Genomic DNA, 19,632 nt, shown 5'->3' with positions numbered 1-19,632 from the left:
TTAATATAATATACAAAATTATCAAAATTTATCAAATGTAAGTATAGATTCGTTATATTCAAACTCAATATCGAACACTACATAGATCTTGAGAGATTCAGAAGTACCAATTTGAAAAAGTATAGGTAATGGCAAATAGACTGCAAAAGATGGCGCGATTGTATGAATTTTCAAATACATATTTTTAAATTCTTAATATAAGAAAATATTAGATGATGTTTTAGATTTAATATTGAATTTAATTTGAATAATAATGTGTATATTACTTTTTTTACAAGGAAATTATAGATTAAAAAAAAAGAGAATGAATGCATTTCAAATGATTTAAAAATCAATCACATTGTTATAAACTGATTTTCGATACAATCGATAATTGATTAATTTTTACATATGTAATTTGTTAATTTTAGTATATTATTCATGGAAAAGAGACTATTTCTCTCTATTCCAAGAATATCATGCATCAAAAGCACACGCACGATAGCGTGCAAGAGAGCGAGGCAAGGAATACAGCCAGCTGTTTGTTTTGTTTTCGGGCATGAGATTCACGTGACACCACCGGTGCTGGTGGCGGCTCATACGGCAGCGCCGTATTATCAACGTTTATTGGCCGAGGTAGTGCACTCGCGCACCGCTTAGCCAATCAGGAACATCGTAAGAAACGACGCCTGGTGCTTCTACGGTGCAGAGACGTTTGACATCGATAAATGCGTGAGAGTGCTCGCGAAGTGCGGATCAGGCTGTCGCTCGCTCGTCGGCTTGTTGTAGTCGTCGTCGTCGTCGGGGGCTCGTGGGCTCGTCGTCGTCGGTCAGTTCGAGCCTCCTTTTCTTTGTCCTGACTAGACCCCCACTTTGTACCCGCGAAAACCTGTGCAATAGTAGTGTTAGGCAGTGCAGATCCACAGTGACCGTCTTTCTTTACGACGTCGCTCAGCTGCACCTACTTTCGTGTGTGAGCGAACGTATCCGGCGTGCCAAATGTCACTAGGTGGACGATAGGGTCGAAATATACTCGATCCTCGACGTCATACATACACATGCGTTTACTGTGCATGTATACAGCAAAGAGGTATCATTCACATCAAAATGTCAGAAATGAGCAATAATGTATATTGTCATATACGCGGTAACATTCGCGTGATCTTTAATGTTACTCCGTGTATTGCGTATCACTTCTCGCGCTGTATTCTCTATATATCGTGAATGTGTGTATGCACCACCGTGTTGCCGTTGTTTCTTGTATGGGAATCACATTTATTACCGATCACGTATACACATATTTTCATTCGCATTACATGCGTGTGTATGTTTGTGCGGTGTAATGTGCATGTGTATTAAAAGTCGCTTGCAATCCAGTCGAGAACGGAATCAAGGGAGCGCCTTTCTGTGTGCTCATCGTGAACAAAAAACCATACGAGTATTATTGTGATCGCTCGCGTATGATGCGAGTTTCTAGAAGATTTACGTGTATTTTGTGTGTGATAATATACGTTTTCTCTGACAAATAAATTGTGGTTTTATTAGTATACTACGTCACATCGGTTTCTATGTGTGTCTATCTGTTACCGCAAACTGCGTATTGCATGTTTGATGGAAATCATTGACCTCGCGAGCAGTTGACCGAGTTTTACGTTCGTAGATTAAGAAAAAGAATTATAGTTTTATTTAAACTGAAAATTTCCTTTTTGGAAAATTCAAAATTTTATGTTTTATTTTGAAATAGTTCTCTCTATTCCATTTGAATTCCATTTAAATCACTATAATAAAATTCGTCATATATATTCGAAATATCGCAACATCTAGATCCATTCTTTCAGCCATTTGGTATATGGTAAGATCTCGGTAAGATCTACGCGTTCAAGGTCACAAAACAAGTAGCCGGCACGTAAAGTGGTCGCATGCACATGCACGTTGTATACGATACGCGATACTCGTTTCCTGACCAAAAATAATAGTTCGTCGAGCGCGCACAAGTCGAACCGGCCGCTGATCGAGGTCAGGTTCTTTTGCATTCGTTTATTCGTTCATTCGCTTGCTCAGTTGCTCGCGTCTGCGATAAATTACCAGTGACACGCGTAATCTCGACCCTTTCGATTCGCCTAGTGACTGTACTATAGTGTTCTTTCCAATTGTACCGTTCGCGCTTACTTGCTCTCTTGCGCGCGCTGTTTTCTGTCTTTGTTGTGTATATATTCGTGAAATACGCTTTCGGTTCGCTCGCACGCGACTCCGTGTATGGAAGTGTGGAGCAGCGGTGCGTCGTATTTTCTTGTCTCACATATATTCTATCGGTTGTTGATTTTTTTATTTCACGTGATTTGGTGTGATCGTAGTGAATGTTGTGAAACGAAGGTGAAGAAAGAAGAGAACCGACGAAGATAAAAAGAGAAAGAAAAGAAAAGGACAATAACGTTACAGGAGTAAAGTGAAACGATATTGAGCGGGAAAAGCAAACATATAGAAAAGGAAAAAAGTAAACTGATGTGTGAGTAGAAGGGCAAGTGGAACTTGGAGTAAGATAAAGACAGACGCGAACGAGATAGATCGAAAATCATTGAACGGTAAAAACACGGCTACGAAAGGAAATTAATACTACGAAACAGTTGACGGGATATATCTAGTAGAAAAAAAAAGACGGTTCTTGATGCGTAACGCGGTTGGAAAGGCCTGACCATCGATTTGTCGTCCGTGAATCTAGTGCGCGTTTGAAATCGGGCTAGTCTCGCGCGCGCGTGTGTGTTACGTGCACCTAAGCGAACGCAGCCAGCGAGGCGCGCGGACGGACGAGAAAAGGAGGAAGAGGTGGCGGTGGTGGAAGAGAGGGCGGAGAAGGAGAGGCGGTTGAACAGGCGGGCGGAGAGAAAAGTTCGAGAAGCGGCAATACCAGTGCCAGCCAACATCAACAACATCACAACAACAATAATACAGATCGCCGCGGTGTATACAAGGCTGCTGCTCGTGGTGTGCGTTCTGAACGTTTATCGCGTTGTGTGTCGCCGCGCGCGACGGTGATCATCGGTGTGTGTACCGGGATTGCAGAGAAAGAGGTAGTGAACCGAAGCCGCCAGAATTACGCCAAACCGGGGAAATATGAGCATTGCTGCCCTATTACAGGCCGCCGAGTATATTGAACGAAGGGAAAGAGGTGAGTATTGCTTTGCTGCATGTATATTTACACATATGTGTGTTTTTTCCTTTCTCCTTCGATCTACGGGAAGTTTCATCGTGGTTGCGCCCGTATGCCTGTGTGTACCATGTCATTGGCACATGGCAACGAACGCGTGTACCGTCGTTGGATCTCGGAACGTGACCTTTGTTATTACGCCTATCCTCGCCTCGTTGCTCCTTCGTGTTTACAGTGTGTTTTCTCAGTATCATGATTTACAAGCTCTATTTTGAAGTATTAAAAATTTTTTATTGGTCTTTATTAATACGATGAGATATCAAGAGAATTTAAGAAAATTTAATATATATAATATACTTTCATATAAAATAATCAAATCATTTAATCTAATCCAAGTTTAATGCAAATTTAAATTTAACCATTAATTCATTGTAAAACACTGTTCGATTTTACAATTTGACTTTTTCTTTTTTAATTGATTTTTCAAATATTTCTTAATTCGATTGTTAATAGATAATAGCATAAATTTCCTGATACTGAATTTTTTTAAGTTATAACCAAGTCTAGATTTTTTTTTTTAACTCCGTAACGTAATCACGCGTTTTGGAACGCGTGACCTTCACCGGTATACACTCTGACGCAACGTGCAGCGTACTCTGTAGCCGTGTTGCACGTCCGTTTTTCGGCCAACCGGCGGTAAACACATCAGTAAATATATGCATACGTTGTTTTTTTGCGATGTACGATACACGAATGTCATTGTATCGTGTAGGTCACGTCTGCCGCGTATATAGGTATGCGTCAGAGTGCGCGGAGAAGCGGTAACGATGATCTCATTTTATCACTCCACTTATAATACCACTACGACGTAGTCGATACTGCGTTTGCTCGCGTATGCATGCAGAATTCCCGTGTTATCTCGTTTCTCCTCGTTTCTCTTGCATTTCGCTAACCTCCTAATAAATTTTATCCAGTATATGTATTAATTTCTTTTCTCAATTAAGATAAATGATCTAATTGATTTATTTATAAAAGAAAATGATTTATTTATAAATAATTTTAGATATATGAAATATAAATATTGATTAATTTACAATTAATTAAATTGATAAAGATCACGATAAAAAAAATATATTGTCGACGCATTTTCTAGAAGAATTCAACGATTCGTAATATTTTAATTGAGAGAACGTTATCAACACAGAATTATTAGGCTTATTTGCATAAATACATATATACATATCTCATTGTGACTACTCCATCGATGATTCACAATTTTATAAACAAGTCTCGACGAATATATTTTGTTAGATTACTCTTTTCTTTTACGCATTTCTTTTTCTCCATCACGTGATTCGGAAACATAACCGATACTAATAGTCATTGCTGCCAACATTATAAATCTGTTTTCGCCAGGGCGAAAGCCATGTGTGACGTAAATAACCAAAATACACAGATCACAATAAACGGCTGTCGTCTTGCATTTTTCCACGACGCCACGTTTCGCTTTCGAATAGTCGGTTGAGATTTACGGTGTCGTAATTCTTTCCTGTTTCTTTTAAGATCCGTAGTAGTATAGAGTGCGCGTCACGTACATACACATATACGTACATATATATCCAATAGAGTTGTGTACAGTCACGTTCACACACGTCGAGTGAACACCCTGAAAGAACGGCTTCTTTGTTTCTCTCCTCTCTTTTTCTCTTGTTGCCGTGCATTGATCTCTCGTGCTTTAAGCTCACATCACGCGAGCAAGAGAAGAACGTTTCATGTGCGCGGTCGTTCACGAGTAGCAACACCACTAGTCGAACCCAGAAAGAGCTTTTGGTTTATTGGCCGCGCTCTTGTCAAGCGAGAGAGAAGAACAAGGGGGAATCACAGCGGATCGTCGATTGAGCATTAACTATTATTGCTTGAGGGTACGTGAGATAAGTCTGTTACATTATTTTAATCGGTCTATTTGGCACGATTTCCCTGAAAAACGTTCATGAATGACAAGATCGACCAAGCTATTGTTATTATACTTTGAAATTAATTGATTGCACAAGACTATTTTCTTGACCGTGAAATATCTTCGAATGACATTTGTCGTTTTATTCACATTATGAGTTAAGTTGACATTTATTGAATGATTTCAAAATTTTGGAACGGAAATTTTATTATCATTTAAAAAATATTGTTTGTTAGTCATATGATTAGAATTATTAATTTTAAATGTATAATTAAATATATCATATAATTAAAATTAAAAATATTAAAAAAATGAAATAATGCATATATTTTTCTGTCTTAATGAAAGTCAATATAAACATTAGAATAAACATTGTTACATCCTTAATAAAAAAAAAAGTATCTGAAACTTATTTTTTTGTTTATTAATATTTATTTATGTTTGTGTACATTTTTACTTACTATGTTTTATGTTAAGAAAAATATAAAAAATATAACAAAAAAGTTTCAATTGAAATTATCATGATATTTAATTCTTAAATTAAGATTTCATGTTGTTTATTGAAATAAACATAAAGTCGCTTCATTTCAGCATAATACAGATTACATAAATTTCGTCTATGATGGGGATTCATTGCCTATTTGAGCGGTCAATTGATTTCGTAGTCTATATTCGCGGAAGCTAGAAGAGAGAACCAATCCATTCTTTCGAGATCTCGTTTTTGTCGAATATTCAAGCAGAGATAGAAGTTCAAAGCGATCATTAATCGGCTTTCGTGATTTCCGTGCGTAATTCAACGAGCATTAAACTAATGTCATGCCCGATATTAACAAATTTCGCGAGTATTACGTTCGGTTCGAATAAACAAATAATAAATTAAATTGTTGTCGCTTCAAAAGAGGGATTTTGCTCTTGTTTCAAGTGAAGTTCGCGCTGACTCGGTCCGTTGACGATTCCAGATACGCGTTTCCGATTCTTCTCTCGTTTCCATAAAAAGGAAAAGAAATGAGAGTCGAAAGGAGAAGGTATTATAGACAAAGAGAATGGTAGATGTCAGCGAGATGGAGAGAAATAAAGGGATTGAATTGAGTGGGGATAATAGCGTGAAGCGGGGAAGAGAGAAAGGAGTAGAAAGAGAAGGATAAACGGGTTAACAAACGAATAAGATAAAGATGGAGGAAAGCGTAGCAAAGTGTAAATTTTTATTTCAACGTCGCATCGATGATTTCTTTTTCTTCTTCGTATGCACGACTTCGTTTTTAGAACTATTGTTAGATTAGCTTCAACTCTAGTAAAAATTATATTTCTTTTGAAAAATATAATAGGATGCTTTAGAAAAGATTTTTCTATTTTTATGAGAAAAATAAGTTTTTTTTTATAATTTCATTGAAATTATTTTTATTTATTCATATTCTTCATTGAAATCAATCTACTTTTGTTAAATTTCGAATCTTAACATAATTAAAATTGAAAAAAATACATATAAATAAATTACATATTATATTTATTTGTTATACTTAGCATATAATTAAGTTATATTTAATATAATAATAATTCAAACTCGTTATATATTAAAGTTCTATTGTAAAATATATTTTAACTCATTACATATTAAGTTTATTAAGAAGAAACATTACGTTTATTAAGAAGAAACTAGAAAAATTAATTAATACAAATGTAGATAATAATCTTCATAATACTATAATACTAACTTACTACTTTAATTATAATATGTTATAATTTTTAAATAAAAATAGCAACTAAATTGTAATTAAAATTTATTATTTATATAACATTATTACTATTTTAAATCATTATATTACATCGTCTCTTTGAATGTTTTCTAAAATTGATCAATTGATATCAGAATAGCAGAATAAATTTAATAAATAATTATGTTTCGATAGATTTTCTGTCAATAACATTAGAAAAATTACACAGTCGAATATGATATAATAAATTTTTTGAAAATCTTCACAAGACAAAAATTTCATTTATTTTTTCCATTTCATTATGTAAATTTTTATAAATCATAATGTAAATTTTTTAAGTCTCTATTTGAATTAAAAGAAGCTTAACGAGTTGAAATTTATCTTTATGAATCGAATTATAATCATTGATGCTATTATAACTCGAAATTATGTTTACAATCTGTTAATAATAGATTACTTAATATTGTCTCTGTTTTACATTATTAAATTATATTAAATTACATTATATTAAAATTATATTAACTGTAACGGAAGCAAAAGATGATACTTGTAAATTTTTTTTTCAAATATCAAAATTGGTATGCAAAAATGTCGGTTTTATCTTATTTATTAAGTTATAAGCAGTCTAAGTTTGTGTTAGATAAAATAAGATGAGAACAGAGTGACAATAATAGAATAATATAACGATAGCTATTTTATTCTTTTGCTTTGTCTAATGCAAACTTCAATTGCAATAACATAATAAATAAAGTTTAATTGATATTTTTATGTAATAATTTAACTGTGTTTATTTTAGCCTCTAGAATCGATCTTCTAAAGATATATTAATATATTAATATGTGACATCTAAATATTATATTATATGGACTTAAACTCAGGGAAATCGAATTTGTAGAATTATAAGTTTTAAATATATATAAATGGACTCAGAGAAATATATTTGTTTGATGTATTTATTCTTGCGTGTTTGAATTGAATTATATATGTTATATATATGTAGAATTGAGGAAAATTTAGATTAAAACAAATATTGGAAAACAAATATAAGTAAATATTATTTGAAGATACAATTTTGTTTAATTTCTAAATTACGGACAAATATTACTTAATATTTATATTCGGATTCGACAATAAATGAAATATTTATTTTCCGTTTGATTGAAACGCTTTAAATGTAGGAGATGAATATATTGTATTTTTTATTTCTTGTTTGTTAAACATTGAAAATCTAATATTAGTAATTAGTAATTATAATATCCGACTGTTGAATAAAACAATAATTTGAAAAGAGTAGATTTTGGAACAGAATTTAATTTTTCGTTTATGTAGAAACATATTTATTCATGTTTTATAGCTATCTTGTATTTATATATACATGTTTTGACAGAGAAATATCAATATTGAAGAGAAAAATTATTATTTTCAGTTATTTTGCTCTTAAAATTTTTTGCAGAAAATCACTTATTTTTTCGCCCATATAACATTTTTAAATTATGATCTTAGTTATTTTTGACTTTACGATCTTGATATGACCTTGAAGTTCTTTTGACATCAAAATTTGATCACATTCCAAGACACATTAGGATAGTATGCAAGTTAAATGTTCATGTTATAAATGCTTAAAGCGATATCCATTGATAGCGGTATACTTTCTAAAACGATCAATCATAGATCGTGATGTCATGAAGAAATCTGCATGACTGATCTATTTATAAAATTCACGTTGGACGAAATAAGTTGATAGGTAAATACTATGCTCAATAGATGTCAATATGATGATTTAAATAATAAATTTATAAAATTTTATTTTATTAATAAAATATTCGAAGTGATAAAAGGAAAGTTTCAAAAATAAGCAATAATTTTACAAAGTTATCTGCATATATTGATATAATATTTTATATATAACATATAAAAAAGATTTTTCAAAAACAAGGTAATTGAATAGTTTAGGGTATTTATAGTTTGATTTTTTCCAATTTTAATAATATTGCGAAAGATTTTTTTTTATTAAAACTTTATACATATTATTATTAAAACAATAAATTAATCAGAAAATTTGAAAAAGTACAGGTAATTCACATAACATTATTGATACTTTTATGAATATAGTTTTTATTTTGTAATTTTATTCAAAATAAAAATTTTTGAATAACAAAATTTAGAATTAAAACTAAATTCTTTTTTTTAAAATGATATATAAAATTTATATTATTATTAAAAAAAAATATCATTTTTGAAATACAAGATCATTTTTAATTTATGTAATTTAAAGCTCGCGTCTTCTAATGATTTTTATAATGCAACATTTTTCTAGAATTTAAACTTGCTAAAATATAATATTTTTATTAATTTTTATGAAATAATTTATTGCAATCTAAAACAAATTTAATCCAAATCTAAATCTAATTTAATTTTTTTTTTTAATTTTGAATATTTAGAGAAAGAATATTTACCAAAAGTCTCCAAACCAAGCAAATCATATAAAATAGATCAACTCTAATTCTCTATCCCATCTATAAATCCAGCAACAACAATTATGATAATAATAAAAAAAAAAAAAATCATTCAAACTTAACGAAATAAACAAAAAAAATAAAATAAAATAAAATAAAATCAAATTTTCTCCTATTGTTCTAAAGTTCCTATACAAAACAACATTCTTAGTTTCGTTCGAATTTTGGAAACGAGTGGTTGCTCTCCTCTATGAATCGACAATCAAAACGAGTTTTATAAGGTCCCCTCCTTCCCCCCTCCCCCTCCCCCCTTCCCCTCCCCTTTTACGAACACACGTAACTTAGCTGTACTATTCATCAGGCGAATTTCTCTTTTGCATGAGACGGCCTTATGGTCATGGCATGCGAACGAGACGCTTTTCTTCTTTCACGAGGACAGATGGTCGATGCGTCGTGGCCGCTTGTTCTTTTTCACCGGTTGCTATTAAGCCCCGTGTTGCACGATGACGAGGATCGGAGAGGACAGATACCGGCAAAAGGTGGCATTTATAATTTACACCAGTCGTTATGGTGACTAGTACATCATTGGACGACATTTCGACGGGTTTTTGCCACCCCCGTGTCCTTAACTCGTCCTCGGCTCTGTTCGTCCACCTTACATAATATCAATCTCTCGTTCCGATGAGTGGACGCTTCAAGACCGTTCCAGGCCATCCTGTGCGCAATTTTCGTGATAAATTACAGCGCTCGCTATTTTTGCAACGTTGTTTTGTCGCGGCGCGCAGGAATTTCTAGAGGAGACCGAGGGGAATGTTGAATTATCGCGCATGGCCTCTCAGACTTCTCGACGGGATTTCACTTTTCTAAGCAAACAGCTTTTACATTCCTCGTGGATGGCGAGGTTTCTTTTCGATGGATTTCGGTGAAGCGATGGATATTCCGTGAGATTTTTCGGGATTTTGATGTGCTTGTGTCGCGAAGTGTAGATGTATCAATGAAATTTAGTTTCGTTCTTCTCGATACGGTAGATTGTGGATTTTCGAAGGATTTGAGAAATTTGATGGATTTTATTGCGTTTCCTGTGTTTATTTTCGGGTATTTTTTTTTTTTTTTATTTTTATTTTTACTTGAAAACTTCGTGAGAGAGGATAATATGAAATGATAATAGGGTAATATGAAATGATATATAAATAAAAAAAATAATTTTTTTTTTACTGTTTTAAATTGAAGAATATTTTTATTTTTTATAGTTATTTTGAAAAATATTCAGACAATCATAGACTTTATATGATAAATCGAAGAAAAATCATGAATATGTCATCTTGAATAAAATAATATAAATAAATATAAATAAATAATATAAAAAAATATAAATAAAAATTTTTTATAAAGGAATGGGTACGTCTATACTCCAAATGAATTATAAAATTGATAAAAAACAAGAATAAACATTAAAGAAAAATAATAAAATCTAATAAATGAACATAATAATATGTAATATTACTAACATAATATAATATTATGAATAATATATATTAATACAATTGAAATAATAACAATATATAATACATAAGAATAATAACTAATATATATTTAAAATAATGATTTGTTTTTATGACATTCCGGTTAAAGCAAAGCTAGATAAGCGAAAATCTAATGAGTAAAAAAAAAAAAAGTAAAAATTTCGTAGCTTTTAACATTAAAAATTTTTATCAAAAACAACTATCACTATATTTCTCATTATTCCAAAGTAAAAAAAAAATTTGAAAAAATGCTCGTTCCCAACATCTCTCAATTACCCAATCCCCAAGATCCTCCATTCTCCCACCCAAAAAACAATCTTCATCCCCTATCTCCCATTTATCCCTAACAACCTCTATATCGATTCGAAACTGCCGATAGCTCGTAAATTGGCTCGTTCCCGCTCTCGTTCTCGCATTGTTACAATTTCGAATTTATTCGAGGTGAACGTCACGTGTGTGCATCGTTCGGTTCCCTGCAACACGTCGCGTGCGTTAACTGAAATCGTAACATAAATTCCGCGCTTTTCGACCGTCTCCGCATCTCTTCGGCCAGTTCCCCCTCCTTTTCACTCTATTCTTCTCATTCATTCGCTCACTTTTAGTCCTTTCTTCATCCTTGTCGTTCGAACGAGAACCGCTTCGTGTCCAACTTTAATGCCTCTGTAAGTTATGTCGGGAAGAGGGAACGTGACTTTATTTCGCGACGGCTGTGTATGTACGCGCGCTTTAACGAGTTGTGTTGGCCGCGAGGCGAGGCAAGCGGTTTTTTCTCGAGGGAGCGCGGCTATCTTTCGGAATTCGCGCGATGCGAATGGATCGGAACCAGATACTGACCGAACCGATTGGTTTGTCATTGCAGAAGCTGAACATGGCTACGCTTCGACGATGCCGATGCCCGATGATATGCGGACGGTCACAAAAAGGCCAAAGACGAAAAAATCCCAGGGCAGCAGGTTGGTATCTTGACGAAACACGTCGATAAAATAGATTTTATACGTGTTTTTTCGAATACTGTCTGTCGAGTTTGATGTATCATTTGTTTTTATTTTTTTTTACTTTTTTTTTATTTGTGGTTTTCGTTATTTTTCTTTGTTTTCTTTTAATTGTTTTTGGGAGGATTTGATTTTATTTTATTTTGAGTAGGATAATAGGTTCGGTATTGGAGTTTTATTGAGTTTTTGAAACAATGATATTTTGGAATTATTGAAATTTCAAATTTTGGAAGATTGAAAGTTGAAAAATTTGAAAAAGGGAAAATTCTAAAAAAAAATTAAAAAATTAAAAAATTTTAGAAATTTAAAAATTTTATAGCCCAAAAGTTAAGAAATTTAAAATTTTGGAAGATGGAAGGTTTGGAAGATCTCGAAATATTGATTAAATATTGATAAATTCAAAAACTTAAAGATTCAAACTTCAAAAATTTTCAAATTTTGACAACTTGGATAAAAAATTTAAAAAATCGAAAATTTGAAAATTCGAAAAATCAGAAAATTTGAAAAATAACAAATTTAAAAATTAAATATTTTTCCAATATAAAGATAAAACTATACTCTTTTTAAAGGAAATTTTATTTGATTTTTTTTTTGTATTTTTGTTGACAATTTATTGAATTTTTGATTAACAGTTATTACTCAATTTATTGAATTTTTGATTAACAGTTATTACTTATTTATAGATTTAAAGAATGATGGAATCATTTATTTCGAAAAATTTAAAATTAATATAATAATAAAATTCAAAATTAATATACAATTTAATATACAATATTTAATCTTATATCTTTTATAAAATATATATTTAACATTTTAATTATTTTTTGCGAATATAAATCCAGTTATTGTACAAGCTTAAAACAAAATCTGAACAAAGCACAGCTGAAAGTATATCTTATCAGTATGTTGAAGGTATTGTCGATAAATTTATTCTGAATTATGTTGATACGAAACACACTTCAAAAGCAGTTTCATCGTATATTGTGTCTTAAATAACTGCGCGGGAAGGTCATTGAACTCATTTCAAGAGTATTCATCAATCGAAAACAGAATTGAAACCGACCATAAAATCTCTGTTGAGTAGGAATTCAATACTTGAAAATTTTAGTTGTCAGATCATTATTCCTTTATTTCATTATAAATTTTACATAATAAAAATATTCAAATTTATAATATTTTAATTCTTTAATATTTATTTTAATTTCTATTTTATTATTTTTATTTTTATATTTATTATTTTTATATTTATTATTTTATACAATATATTTTTATAATATCGATTATTTTAATTTTTTTTTATTATATTCATTTCATTTTTTTAATTCTTTATAAATGTGAATTTTTTTATGAATTAAATTAAGAGTCATAGATATATATATTTTAAAAATTTTTCAAAATATAGAATAATAAGAAAATTAAATTAAAAAAAAAAAAGATTCAATTTTTGCACCGAAATATTAAAACAATTTGTTGTATATAGAGATTTCAATTTTTAAGTTTTCAAACTCGAATTTATTAATTTTTTGAAGCTTAAATTGTTCTTAAGAAAATTTCGCATTTTGAAAATTTCGTTAGAAAAATTATTGTAATTTATTTATTTTATTATTATTATGTTTTATTCTATTTCTATTTTTATATATATTTTTATATGATTCACATAAACGTTTTAGACTTAAGAACATTTTAGACTTAAGAACATTCGATAATCAATGAAAATGTTAGAACTATTTAATATATTTAAATTACAAATTTATATCTATCATAACTTTGAAGAAAGAAACTTATCACGCTTTATATATTTCGTCTTGTGTATTGTATGATCTTTTACTCATAATTGACTTATTTGTAAATATCAGGAAAAGAATTATTTTATAAAATTACAATGAAAAGATGAAAAAATATTAATTTAAAAATTTTCTATTTCTTCGAACTATTCTCCTGTGTATAATTTTAATATAATTTTAATTACTAATTCACACTAAGTAAAAAACAAGCCAATAATATTACAATTATTATTTATATTTGAAAATGCAGTCTTTTTTTTATTTTTTTTTTCTTATCTTATTTACACTTTCAATGGGATTAATAATAAATAATTGGATAACCGGGTTATTTTTGATCCATGCTAAATTCACATACTCAAACATAAAATAAAATGTAGGAAATATTATTATTATAAAATAAATTATATTTGGAGAACATGTATTTATGATTTATTACAATTAAAATTTGTAAATTATATATTTGACCATTATCAATACTAAGCATCATCAACAGATTATTTATTTAAATTATTTTCTTATTCATTTATTTAAATTACTTTCTTATAAATTCCGACATCTCATTTGCTTTGCAAAGAACGTTTAGAAGTTTCTTGCTTCCCGCCTGTTTTAATTTTCTTAGCCACTTAAACACATCGTTTTCCCTTCCATTTCTTTCTTAATAACGCCAAAGCAAACGATTTCACTGCTTTGAAGTCTAACAAGAACATTTTTTCTTTTGCAGGACAACTCATAACGAGCTGGAGAAAAATAGGTGAGTACTTCATTTATCTCATTAACTTAATCCTATTTCGGCCTCTTGTTTTGTTTTGCTCGCATAATTAGAGAGCATAGCGCACGAATACTGGACAAAGTCGCCATCATTCACTGAAAGCAAACGAGAATTAGATATTTTATTCTTCTTAACAACATCTCTTTATTTTAATTCGATTAATTTATACAAGAAGATTTTTAATTTTGAAAGTTTTATTGATGCTAATTAATTGATTTGTTTATTTTTGAAATAATATAATGAAAAAAAATCACTTTTTTTTTGGAAAGTTTAAAAAATTTGTCTAAAAAATTTCATCAGCGATTTTACGTTTTTTTTAATTTCATGTTAATAGATTTTATTGTTAAATAGTTATGTTTTTGTTGAATTGAATTGAAATAATTTTTTTTATTAATTTCTATTTTTTAATATTATTATTGTTTATTGAAGCAATAGAATGTAAAAATATAAAGAATAAATAGTCATTACAATACGAATAATTAAAATATATAGTTTATAAAATGTTATATGCTTTTTAAATTTAAATTTTGAAAAATAAATATTAAACCTCATTGAATTTTAAAATTCTGAAACTATAAATATCACAAACTAATGGAAAAAAAAATATCAATCAAAATTATCACATCGACTGTCGAAAAACAATAGAAATTCAAAACTAACGTCATTTTAGATAAAAATATAAAAATACATTGATCATCAAATAGTTAGCATCGTTAACAACACTGAAATAACTAGAAAATGAAAAGCATTCAATATAATTGTAGATAGATTTCTTTGGAAAAGATAATATTAGTTATATAAATATTTAATTAACTATTAAATATTATATATATAAAATAATAAATATTAAACGTATTATATTTAAATATTAATTATAATGAATATATTATTTTCATCAAATAATTCAATATGTTTCTTAATTTTTTTTTAATTAGCAATATCTTTTAAAATTAGTTAGATTTTAGTATCATAACTATTGGCATAAAAAATTTTATTTTAATTTTAATTTTATTTTTAAATTTTAATTTTATTCATAAATATATTATATAAATAATATATATTATATATATTATAACTTTTTAATAATTATTATAATTTATTATTTATCTTAAAAAGAAAAAAAATTATTTTAAATATAAATTGTATACTTCAAGTATTTGTAAAATATAATTTAATATATTGTATAATATATTGGAAAATTTAATCGCGTAAATAGATAATTATATTTTATAAAATGTAACATTGTATTGAAGAAGACAAATATTTAAATAATGTCAGAAATAATTACGATCGACAATAGCCAATTCCATGTTTCTTGAAAATTTGCAATATTAATTTGAATTTTGAAAAAAACAGTTCTTCCAACAAAGCATAAAATATAATTCAATATTTTAAATATAATATTGATTTTTGATTGCTGCATCATTCATAAATTGCATTTCTCAAAATTATTTATAAATATTAATGCATGTTAAATATATAAATAAAATTTTAATATATTTTTTTACCAGAAATATTCTTACGACACATTGATGTCTCATGATTAGACTGCAAAAATGTGTATACAAATTCATATTTTCGCACAATTAATGGAATCTAAATAAAGATTTATCCTCTAAATATCATAACGATTATTTTATTTTAAATATTTTACATATTATATTATACGTGTTCTTCAGATTTTTATATATTCAAATTTCTCGTAAATATATAAAAAACTGCAGTCTAATAATTGCGCATTCGATCGAAAAACATTGTAAAAATAACCAATATTCAATCCTTTCGTATTAATTATTCCCGCCAACTTTCTGTATTAACAATTTAAATTAACAAATTAAATCGCTTTTAACCTCGCAATTCATCTCAATAAAAAGAAAAGAAAAAAATTTATATGTTTGATGGTGACGAGAAGAGGATGAATAGTTCCATCACGGGACAAATGATTGTTCTCAGTCGCGTGTTAAATTGAAAGCAATTTACGATTATCTGTGGCCGTTGTTCGCGACGGTATAAAGGGCCTGGTCTGTTAATTAACATGCGTGATACGTGCGATTAGACGCGACCCTTTTATATATACCGGGTCAGGAAAGTTCGAAATGGAGTGGAACAATGGCCGACCAGACCTAACTTGGGTTGGAACAGGTTTCTAAGGGTTGCCGCTTGCCCTAACCCCGATTGTCGACGTGATTTATAAGTCGTGGAGCCACGCTCTCTTGCGACTGTTCTTATTGCTACGGGAGTGTATGAAAGCGAAATATAGTTCACTAGATCGTCAACCGCGAGAGAACTTATGATTTGTTACTCTTTCGTGGCGAGAGGATGATCGATAAGAGTGTCGCGTGTCCGAGGAACAGATTTCGTTCAAGTGGAATTTTCGAGTTTGTGTTTTGAGGAATCTTGATACTTTAGTGTAATTGTATTTCGCATTTTTGTCTTGTAAATTCTAAATTCGGTGAACATAAATAGAAAGAAATTTATATATAGAATGTTTCACTGAAATGTTTATTATTTTTTTATTATTATTATTATTCGTAGTTAGAAATATTTGAATGAAAGTTTCGAGGGATTTTTTTATTTTTTTTACGAGTCAAGAACTTATGAAAGTTAATTTTAATTTTTTAAATGGAATTTTGTGTTTTTTATATGTTTTATGAAGTTTTGTAATAAATTAATTTCTCGCCCGAATTTAAATCGAAAATCAATGTAAATTAAATAGTTGTACGTTGTAAATTTTATGATTTCATGATTTTTAATTTTATTTCTACTTTTCGAATTTTTATTTTGAATCTAATTTAATAAGTAAAAAAATTACAAGATACATTGTACTTTAATGAATAATTTTCACGTGAAATTTATTTTTGTTTTTTGAATTTTTATATTTAAATTTTATACATTCTCATTTCAACAAATAAGAAAAAAATCATACGACTAAATTTTGCTTTAAATTTTTCATAAAATTAAAATAGTTAAAATAGTAAAGATATAATTTAAAAATATTTGTAATAAGAGTAAATGTATTTATTTGATGTAATATCATGTATTTTTTATACATTATGATATATTTTACAAAATATTTTTCTGAAAATTAAAAATATCATTTGAAAGAAACGTTTGCTAAACAGAAATCTATTTGATCATTGAAGTTCAACCACTTTAGTCTTTAATCCAAAACCAAGACATTGTTCTGCAACTTTCCTTGAATTAGAAGTACAGACCACGAAACATAGTTCTTAGCCAAAAGCAAATGGAAGCAAACATCGTGCAAACATTCCGATTGCTCTTCATCAAGCAAGAATGATCACAAACGAAAGGTTAGCTTTGATTCTGCAACAGTATTCTCTATCTCAATTTTCTTGTGCTTTCAAACTATTGGAATGACGATTAAATAATAAAGATTCGTGATAATCGTGATAAGATTAAATAGCAAAGTTTCAAATAGAAAAAAAAAAAAAAATTTAATTTATTTGACGAATAATGGAGAATATTGAAAAATTATTAATATATTATATTTTTTTTTAAAATTATATATTTCATAATATTTCATATCTCTATATTTTCTTAATATTTTGTATTTTACTTATTAGTATTAATATATTAAAAATTAATGTTGCAATGCAATATTTTTTTAAATTATTATTTTTTGTTTTTGTAATTTTTAATATATTAATCATGAAAATGAATTCGAAAAATTCTTCTAATATTTTTTTATTATTTCACTATTTTTTTTTCCAAATTGATCTTATAATTTTATGAAATTTAAGTATAAAATGATGTATATATTTGTTTAAATTATAGAAATTTTTTTCGTGAAAATATTTTTTTTTTAATCAATATCGATATATATTTTTTAATAATTTTGTAATAAAAAAATAATTTGGAGTATGAATATTTAGCTATCATAATTTATCACTTTCACAATCTTGACCATGATCATCTATATAAATATTATATTAAAAAACTTAAGAGAACTTTTTTGCAGTGTATAAATAATGGTAATTATAATAAATAATTGGTACATTTAAAGTTTTAATCCATTTCGTACCGTGACAAAATTATATTCAAGAAAGAATGCAAAACTTCAGAGATTATACTCACCCCTTTCGAATGAAAAGAAAATTATTCTTCATATACTTATGCTCTATATATACTCACAAAGTTTCATTAAAATCAGAGTTTTCAGGTTCTCTTCTTTATTAGATTTCTTTATTAATCCTTTCAAAATTAATGAAACAATGCATCCAAAGTGACTTTTATAAAGATTATAGAGATGTTAATTTTTCTTGACATTATTAAGAAGAAATAAAATTCATTTTGGAAATTAAATTTGTTCTTTCTTTTATATTATATTTTGTATTATTATAATATTGTATTTATTACAGAAAAGAAAAATTCATTTCGAAAAGAAAAAAATTAATAAAGAAATCGTAGAAAATGACCCTCTTTTGAACTCTTTTTGTTGTACATCTTTTGTTGTTCATTTTAGAAGAAGTTTATATGAAAATGAACTGTTTTTCTGAAAGCATGTACATATTTCTTTGGCAGACAAAGGATTAAAAAAATTCAAATGATCAAGAAGAAAGGACAATTTTACATACAAAGAAAGTTTCATTAAAGTCAGAAGTTCATAGTTTGGGCAATTTCCTTACTTTATTAAAATGGTAAATAATGTCTCTCTTAAAAATGTTCTGAAATATTCTGTACATATACAAATATCTTTTGTGCATCTTACATCTTTCACATTCAAGTAATAACTAACATTCTGAAGATACATATTTACGTTTTTTATTCTGTCAAAAAATTTGAAATGATTGATTCGATTCCATTTCTTTTTAATTTCTTTTTGATAAGATAAATAATAGTCTTTAATATTCTTTTACGTATATGTATATATATAATATAATACAATATACTAATCACATAATTAACAATTCAAACATTTCAATATATCGAAAAAAATCTAAATCTAAAACTTATGACTTACTTAATAATTTAATTTTTAAACCGTTCTCATTTAATGTAATATTTCAATAAGACACGATCGGTCTACTCATTCCATTCATATATCTCTTGAACGGATGCATGTTTCATCGTTCCCGCGTAGAGGATTGAAAATGTGCATAAACGTAAAAAAAAAAAGAAAAAAAAAATCGTAGGCTTTGTTATTCGCTTGTACACCTTTTTGCCGCACGCCAGGAACAGCCAGAAAACTCGGTACACACGGTGTACCGGGCACACACGGGGCGCGCAGACCCGGGAGATACGCATGCTAGGGGATGATGGTCTGTACATATATGTATATAGCCCGGTAACGGGAAAGA

The 19,632-nt window shown here is 28.7% G+C and overlaps 1 protein-coding gene across 9 annotated transcripts in view; it reads left to right on the top strand.

Moving 5' to 3' along the window:
• Window positions 1–659: 659 nt before the first annotated feature.
• LOC122713983 (max dimerization protein 1-like) overlaps window positions 660–19,632 on the top strand; it is a 408,946-nt gene continuing 389,973 nt past the window's right edge. For 2 of the 9 annotated variants that reach the window (XM_043934897.1, XM_043934888.1), the window contains exons 1-4: window positions 715–1,069; window positions 2,334–3,145; window positions 11,629–11,722; window positions 14,267–14,296. In XM_043934897.1, the coding sequence (XP_043790832.1) occupies window positions 3,091–3,145; window positions 11,629–11,722; window positions 14,267–14,296 (179 nt within the window). In that variant the 5' untranslated portion in view covers window positions 715–1,069; window positions 2,334–3,090. The other 7 variants (XM_043934894.1, XM_043934890.1, XM_043934889.1 and 4 more) reach the window with 7 other exon arrangements.

This window comes from Apis laboriosa, unplaced genomic scaffold, assembly GCF_014066325.1.
Source record: "Apis laboriosa isolate Shangri-la unplaced genomic scaffold, ASM1406632v1 scaffold26_cov146, whole genome shotgun sequence".
NCBI classification, from domain to species: domain Eukaryota; kingdom Metazoa; phylum Arthropoda; class Insecta; order Hymenoptera; family Apidae; genus Apis; species Apis laboriosa.
The sequence above is the reverse complement of the archived record's forward strand: the minus strand, read 5'-3'. Positions and strand labels throughout refer to the sequence as shown.